Raw genomic sequence first — 8,597 nt, forward strand, 5'->3', positions numbered from 1 at the left:
GCAGGATTTTAGCTTTGGTGAAAATGCTGACAAAATTGCTGCCCGTTCCCGTTGCTTCTTCTGTCTCCATAGAAAGAGAAATGTGCCAAATCTGCTGAAGACAGGCAGAGACAGTGAGAAAGAAGCAGCCAGCTGGCTGGAAAAGGGGCAAAAAAGAATGTCTTCAATTTCATCATTTCCCCTTCTCCCACTGGACCTGTCTGCTTTGAAGTGGGCAACTCTGTTTGCAACCCCAACCAAAACAGCAAAGCTACTCAGTCTAGTATCTCTTCTCTCCCTTCAGCTAGGCAGAACACAGAACGATTTTACTTGTCCTGGGCAAGCCGGAAGAATTTCCCATGAGATTCCTCTCTTTGGACCCCTTTCTGAAAGCTCCTGAGCTTGCAGTGGCAGTTTGGTGTTGCGCTGCAAAGCGATGGCAGGGCGCCGGCTGCAGGCAGAGAACGAAAGGCTTTGCCCCGCGCCCTGCCGGGCCGTGTCCGGCCAGCCCCCGGAGCCGCCGCGCTGTGCCCGCAGCCCCGGCTCTGCCGCGCTCGTCCCCGCCGAGTCCGGCCCGTGCCGGGGCCGGGCCTGGCGCGCGCGGGGCCGAGCGCAGCGCTCCCCTTCAGGCCGCGCGCTGCCAGTGCGGCTGAGGCCGTTGCGCCGCGGCCGTTGTGGCAAACAGTCGTCGATCGGCGCCATGGCGGAGCTGCCGCTCCCCGCCGGGCTCAATGCCAGAACCTTCCCCGCCAAGCTGTGGCGCCTGGTGAACAGCCCCCGCGTCCTCTCCGTGCGCTGGGACAGCCAGGCCCAGGGGCTGCTCATTGACCGCTCCCTCTTCGAGCGGGAGCTTCTCAGCCCGGGCGGCGACCAGGGGCCAGCCCCGCACACCTTCAGAGCCACGCGGTTCCTCAGCTTCGTGCGCCAGCTCTACCGCTACGGCTTCCGCAAGGTGCCGGGCCGGGCCGGCGCGGCTGCGCCGGGTGATGCCGGGGCGTGGCTCCACTACACAAACCCCTGGTTTCGCCGCGACCGCCCCGAGCTCCTGCTCCGCATCGAGCGCCGGAGCGCGGCCAGCAGGCAGCGGCCGGCGGCGGGCGGGGACAGGAGCAGGTGCTCCCGGCAGCTGCCGAGGGCGCGGCCGCTGCCGGACGGGCGGGAGAGACGCAGCCGCTTCAAGGCGCTCCCCAAGGAGCGGCCGCCGCTGCCGCCCAGGCCCCTGCCCAGTGGCTTCCTCCTGCTGCACAGGGAGCGGACGCTGCCGGACTGGCGGGAGCTGCGCAGGCCCCGGCCCGGCCGCTTCCAGCAGCCCCCCAAGGAGCGGCCGCTGCTCACCCGGCGCCCGCCCTGCGGCTTCCACCTGCTGCACAGGGACCGGCCGGGGCCGGCCCGCTGCGAGGGGCCGAGCCGTTTCCAGGAGCTCTACGGGGAGCGGCCGCTGCCCGCCGAGCGGGAGCTGCTCCGAATCCCGCCCTGCGACTTGCTCGGGCTCCACGGGGAGCGGCCGCTGTTTCTCGGCCGGGAGCGGCCCCCCAGCCACTTCCAGGAGCTCTATGGGGAGCAGCTGCCTCCGGCCGACCGGGAGGTGGTCAGGATCCAGCCCTGCAGCTTCCAGCAGCTCCACAGGGAGCAGCAGCCCCCAGCCTACAACCCACCAGGTAGGAAAAGAATTCTAGCCTTGCTTTTCCAAAAGGTCCTGAAAATTGGCGGTTGGAAGTATTTTCCCACAATGCTGTGTCATTCTGAGACAGAAAATGTTAAGCCTGCTAGCAAGGGGGTTCTAGAAGGCGAAAAGATTCTCTGCCTAGTTTTCCTTTGAATGTGTTGCATCCAAGGCAGCAGCAGAGCTCTGCATCCCAAAGCCACATTCTGGAGCCTGACCACAAGGTGTTTGGATTCTTGCAGCCACTCCAGGCAATTCAGCCTCCAGTGCTCCACCTGGCAGTGCCGCCTGTGCAGCAGCATCAACGGCCTCAGCAGAGAGCGCACTTAAGGAAGAGGAATCTCCACCGCTGGATCTTGGCCTTGCTGTGGAGAAAATGATTCGGGAGATCAGGAGATCCCTGTCTGAGAAGTCTCCCTCTTCTCAGGTAACCCCACTGGATGGGAATAAAAGGGGCTGGACCGAGAGCTTTTTAACGCTGTTCAGTGGCTCCAAAAAGCACCACCTTGTGATGGATTGTCTGAGCGCTTGGGTGGGGTGGTGAGACTCCCAGCCAGAAATGTGTGCTTTGTGTGTGACTTTGCAGCACACAGCCCTGGGCAGTGCTGGGAGCGAGCTCTGCCCTTACTGACAGCTGTGTTGGCAACAAGGAGAGCCCCTGGCTTTCTGCTGGCTAATTTCTTACAGCTCGTGTGGTAAGCCAGGGTCAGAGCATGAGGGCACATCCCCTCATTTGGTGTCTTCTGGTTTTCTGTGTTCACTATTTGCCTCAGAGGTCATTTTGTAAAAGCTTCTGTTTAGCCTTGGCCACGGAATCCTGAACTGAAAAGATTTATCATGTGAACTGTGTGCTGAGTGTTCCTCCCCAGCCTCTGCTCCACGTCCTTTGGGAGTGGAGAAGGGTTATTGTAGCCCTGATGTGATTCCAAGAAAATATTGAGTGATCTTTGGGTTTCTTTCTTTCTGCTTTTCTTTCAAGGGGAATATTCATGTTGCCTCTGAGTCCTCAGGAAGGGAACCCATGAACGAGGCTGCAGCAGAGGAAGATTCATCTGGCACCAAGAACTGCGATGACAGTTGCCCAGAGCCTGAGGAGCCTGGTAAGGAGAGAGCCCACATTGGTTTGAGCCCCATTGGCCCATGGCTGCTTTGAGCCTGTCCCTGACAGGAAGGGAGATCAGAAGAGCTGAGTTCTTGTCGGCAGGGTCTGTGCTTCCTGGTGCCTTTAGTTCAAGTCCTGCACTGGCACAAGTTCCCCGAGCCCTGCCCTCCACACTTTTCCAGAGGCTCTGACACTGAGTCCTGTGCTGTGACAAGAGAGCCAAGAATAAACCTGACCTTGTGGGAGCTGCGTCACCAAGCTGGGTGTCCCAGTTTTGTGCTGAAGCCCATGGATCAATTTTCTGCAGGGTGACAGGGGAAGCTGGGCTGAGCACTTCTTGAAGGAACAGGGGGGAAAAAAAGAGTGCAAAATGAGGGCAGAAGTCGAAATTGCTGACTGTAGTACCAGTTTGCTGGAATCTGTCCTGAGACACAAGAGAAACAAAGAGAGCAGAACATCAGAGGCCAATTAATTGAAAAATGACAAATCTGGTAACACAAGGAAAAGCCTGAGTGACCCCAGATTAGTGAGACTAAGAGGAGAGAGGAAGCCCTTTGGATCCAATCCTTGGCCAAGTCGGTGCAGCCTGCAGGCCTTGTAGGGAGCTCTTTCCCTACCAGCTTGTCCTGTCAGAGCTGATGGTCAAGTTGGAGCAGGTACTGCTCACTGTAGAGGGCAGTTTGTAGATCTGACATCACGGAGCTGGTTCATGATTCAGCTCACAGCACCCTTCAGCCTCAGCCACTGCAGCGTGGCCTGAGGTCTTTCTGTCAGCACGGAGGAAAAAAACAAGTCAGGGCTTCTTTGTGGGAGAGGGGACCGTCTTCTGTTTCAGGCTCTCGTGGGTGCCATTTGCACTGTGGGTGCCGAGACTTTATTGAGATACTTGAACGCTTCACACAGTTTTGGAAACTTGGAAGGATCCCTGTTCTTTAAAGAGCAGGCTTCAAATTCCCAAGGGAGAGTCTGCCTTTCAGACCATCTTCTCCAGTCCCTGACAGGACAATTGCTGCCCAAGGCAAACAGGGCCCCAGCCACAGGAGCCAGTATTGACTCAGTGTTCCCTTTGCTTCCCAGATGCCATCTGAGGGATGTCTCCCGGAGGGCTGTCCTGCACAGCAGGAAGAGACAGAGGGAGGGCCTGTGACCATCAGGCAGGTAGAATCCCTCTGTTCTACATGTATAGATTTCTGTAGATCTATTAAGTAATTCTTATAGTTATGTTTATAGATTCTAATGTTCTATTTCTATAGATTGAATTATTTATATATAATATAGATTATAACTATATATAAGATCTCTATTTAGAGGTCTGTATAGTTAAGTGTAGATATATATAGTTATATTTTTTATATGGAATTACATTTATAGATTTTCTGATTTAAATTTATATATGTCTAGAGTAAAATTAATATACATATATAGGAAGTTCTATTTTTAAATGCATATAGCTATATTTGAAGAGAAATATAGATGTTCAGAGGGCTAGGTTTATGTTTGTGTAGCCTTAGGCTGCATTTTAACCTCTTTCTGCCCTCGGCTGCCTTTTTCACCTCTTGTTTTTCCCCCTGTGCCCCCTCGGTCCCCTGTTCCTGTGCTGGGTCCGAGCTGGGGCCGGGCCAGGTGGAGCAGCAGTTCCAGCCCCGGCTGTCCCTGGAGCGGTGGGAGCTGCCGGTGGCCCCAGGCACTGTCCCCTGAGGAGCTGCTGAGGGACGGTGAGACTGAGGGGGCTGAGGAGGCGGTGACGCTGAAGGGACGGTGACCTTGAGCTGCTGGGGGCACTGAGGGCTGTGGGGGAGCAGAGGGCGATGGTGGCACTGAGGTGACAGGGAAGTGGCACAGGCAGAGGGAGATGCCAGCTCTGAGGGGACAGAACAGGTCAGAAGGGACTGAGGGGGGTGAGAGAACTGTGAGGGACTGAAGAAACTGAAGGGGGGGCTGGGGGTTTGCCAAGAGGATGGCGGGGCTGAGGGGATGGAGGAGCCAGCAGGGAGCACAGAGGGGTCAGGGACTGCAGCTCTGCCAGGCCTCGGAAGCAATTCCAGAGCCTCTGCTTTTGCCACAGCTGTCCTGAAGACCTTGAGGGCAGCCAGACACTGCCAGGAGCCAGCAGGGAGAAGCTGAAGGACAGGAGCAAGAGCAGTGAACAGGGAACTGCTGCTGCCACCCCGAGAGCCTGGGTGAGGCCACAGGGCCAGTGAGGCCGGGCAGGGCTGAGGGTGGCGTGGGCTTTGGCCGTGGGCGCTGCCCGGCTGGGCAGGAGCGGCCCCTGCCCGTGCTGGGGCTGCTCAGCGCTGCTGCCCCGGCCGGCACAGGGGCTGTCCTTGGGCAAGGCAGCTGTGCCGGCAGGGCCCGGGAGCTGTGCCGGCCTGCCGGGGGATGCAGGACAGTCCCGCCGCGACTGCGCTCGCCACACGCTGGCCTGCTTGGCCTGCTTGTTCTTTCAGCCCTGCTGGGGAGGCTCTGAGGTTTTCCCTTCCCTGCTGGAAGGGCAGGTGCTGCCAAGGGAAAGGTCTTAATACTGACTCAGTATTCCCTTTGCCTCCCAGATGTCCCATCTGCTGTCCCTGTCCAGGAGAGCTGGTCTGCACGGGAGGAAGAGACCGAGGGAGAGGCTTTGTAGATGGGGGGAGGCTGAGTTCCCTCTGTTTAAAGAAGAATGGACTTACACATAAAGAGGGATAATTATGTGGATATTTATATATGTATATATGTATATTCCTGTTTGTATAGGAATATTTTTATATATATGTTGCTCTAGTTATGGATGTATTCTTTGTACATATGTATGGATATATACACATACCTGTTTGTAATTTCATATGTGTATAGAAGTATACACATATGTTGTTAGAGTTGTGTTAAATTCTGTCCCCTTATACATAGGAGATACAGTTGTGTATATTTCAATTGATACAATTATAGTTATTTGGCTCTTTAAATAGGTATATTGGTATTTGCATAGGTAGATATGTGTATTTTTATATTTGTATATTGACATTTATATTTGTATATTAACATTTCTATGGAATTCTATTTATATATGTATTCAGATGTATAGCTGTACATTTCTATTGATGCAGTTGTGTGGATATTTAACTTGATATTTTTTATATATCTGTTATGTTATCTTGATATGTTTTATATATCTGTTTATATGTATTGTATGTAATACTAAATCTATATGTACATCTGTATATTGTTACAGTTATACGCGTTTATATGAATTTGTGTATAGCTGTGTATTTAGTTCCATTTACACATGTATGGAGTGGTAGAGTTGCATAGTTCTGTCAGCTGTGATGATCACTATTTGTATACTGTTATTTAGAGAGGGAAAGTATATTTTTGTATTTCTACATGGGCCGTAGGTTTATAGTAATACATAAAAAATTGTTAAACAGCTAATTGATTTTTATGTATAGTGAGTTGTTGTAGAGGCTGGAAATAAATTATGTTTTCTTAACATAATTTAAGTTGGTACTTGTATATTCTTACATATTTGTATATTTGTACATAACATTGTTCTAATAATCTAATAAATGCCTTTTTTGACCCTTAACTGAGACTTCTATGGTGTAATGTATTGGCAGCGCAGGTGTAGCCATTTGTAATTTTAAGACGGGTGTCTGTGAGGGAGGGCTGGAGTCTCTCTTGGAATGAAAAATGTAGACCTCCCTCCCTCCGAATTATTAGAATTCTGAATTTTGAAATTAAGGGGCTCTCAGGTAAAGACCTGGGGATAGGAAGAACAGCTCTTGACCGGTATGTACAACAAGGCAAACAAACAACGCTGACTACAGCATTACCAACCGAACAGAACCAGGGACCTCGTGACAGCCCTCTCAGCTGAGAAGGGAAAGGATGGAAGAGAGACTTTGCTTCACAAAGCCCTTGCAGGCAGTTGATGCCAGTACCCCAGCAGGGCTCTGGGGAACACCCAGCTGCAAGAGCAGGAATGAGCAGAGATGCCAGGCCGGTGGCTGAGGTGTATCAGCAGCTCCGAGTCGATGGCTGGCACTGCTGCACATCCCGGCAGGACAGGGGCTGCGAGGCCCACAGGAAAAGAAGAAGAAGCAGCATCTCCATCTGGGTTATGGCAAATTCCTTTCCCCAAGCAACAACAGCCCCTCCAGTGTGTCCTGCTGTGCAGCTGAAGAAACCAACCAGCCCCCAGCTGCCCCTGCCCCTCCCTTTTTACCTGGGCCCCTTCCCCCCTGGGCCCAGCCAAACTCTTTGTCTTCTCAAACACCCAGTAAGTATGAGCAGTCAGGTTTCCCTGCAACTAGTTAATGGGGAAAACGCTATAGGTCAGAAGGAACCAAAGGAAGGATACCTATCCAGACACCTAACCCCCAGTACAATGACATAGCTGGGGGCAAATCAGAAAGCAAAAATTGTGTATTTCTACACTGCAAGGAGATCTTGCTGGTACTAGAGCACACAGCTGAAACACACACTTAATTTATTGCAGATATACTGAAAATAATAATAATTTCTAAGAGCTTCTCAAAAATAAGTCCGTATAGACTGTATTAATGTTGGCCCTGCTGCATGTAATACCAGGAGACTAGTGAAAAAAGATACATTTACATAAAGCATATTTCACTTTCAGAACTGTCTGTTCTTTAACATGGAACAGGTAAGTATTCACTAGCAGGATAAACACAAGTTGCATTTTCAAAGTGGTAAAAATTATTGTGATTCAAAAATTACAGTACCTTGTAGGAAAAAGGAAAGATATGGAACAATGATGCCTAAAGTGATCAGCCCTGTACATTGACACATGTTCTTTACAAATTAGTTTTAAATGGGGAAGAAGTACTTTTTAGAAAAAAAAAATCTTGATTTAAAACCATATACCACAGTTTCAAGAATTTTTCTTTCCTAAAAATTACAACCTTTTCTGTTGCTAATTTTTAAACCAACTTTTGGCCCGAACACTGAAATGCAATATCCATCATTTACCTTGAGGTGCTTGTAAGTGACATTAAATTCTACCAGCACCCCAGTAGAAAACTGGGCAAGAGCCATGCTGCCACACACAAGAGAAGCACGTTTCTTTTGAAGTTTCAGTATCCTTCTGTCATGGAGTTACTTTACCTTTAAGGGAGTTGGAGTTGCTGGGAAGTGCTTGGAGTCTTTTCTCCTGACCAATTATCGGTCATTGCTGGGAATTGACAGCAGTTTAGGCCATTGAAAAGTGGGATCAACTTGTGAACCCTACCTTAAAATGTAAAAGCAGAGCTCTCTGGGTTCTCTTTGTTTCCTGGCTGTGGAGGGTCCGGAGCTCCAGGCCTCCCGTCCCTGCCCAGGCCATGCGGCCGGGCGGGGATGGGGCCGGGCCTGCCCCGTCTCCAGGCCGGGAGATGGGGGGGCTGGGGAAGGTTTTCCTCGGGCCCGGGCCGGGCCGAGCCGATCTCTGGCTCGGCTGCAGGTTTTGCTGTAACTACATTCACTAGAAACTGCCCAGTGAAGAAAGAGAGAGGCCCTGGACTTGCAGCGGGTTGGAGCAGCGACTACACGCTCCAGAGCAGCCATGAGGAACTTTCCATCACAGACGGCTCCAGCTCCTGTTTGGCAGAGATCTCCGAACCATCTACAAAAGCCTGGGCAAGATGTTAACTCTGTCATTACCCTGATGAGACTTGCAGATTAATCTTTTTATCCAGAGAGAGAGAGAGAGATCAACATGAAAAGAGACTTTATAAACTACCAGTGACAGGAAAGAAAAGAAGCTTCAGGAAAGGTAGAGAATTAAGAAGATGCTTTAATTAAGCTGAAATATCTCCCTGTTAAAACTATGGAGATGGACAATGAAGTCCTGAAAAGAACTCCTTTAATTCATGATAC

The 8,597-nt window shown here is 51.3% G+C and overlaps 1 protein-coding gene across 1 annotated transcript; it reads left to right on the forward strand.

The window, feature by feature from the left end:
• Positions 1-546: 546 nt before the first annotated feature.
• Positions 547-6,306, forward strand: LOC147648153 (uncharacterized). Its single transcript, XM_086868735.1, has 6 exons — positions 547-1,637; positions 1,885-2,069; positions 2,622-2,742; positions 3,822-4,459; positions 4,810-4,924; positions 5,294-6,306. The coding sequence occupies exons 1-4, from the start codon at positions 680-682 to the stop codon at positions 3,830-3,832; spliced, it is 1,275 nt and encodes a 424-aa protein (XP_086724861.1). The 5' UTR covers positions 547-679; the 3' UTR covers positions 3,833-4,459; positions 4,810-4,924; positions 5,294-6,306.
• The last annotated feature ends 2,291 nt before the right edge of the window (positions 6,307-8,597 follow it).

This window comes from Cyanistes caeruleus, chromosome Z, assembly GCF_971803275.1.
Source record: "Cyanistes caeruleus chromosome Z, bCyaCae1.hap1.1, whole genome shotgun sequence".
Taxonomy (NCBI): domain Eukaryota; kingdom Metazoa; phylum Chordata; class Aves; order Passeriformes; family Paridae; genus Cyanistes; species Cyanistes caeruleus.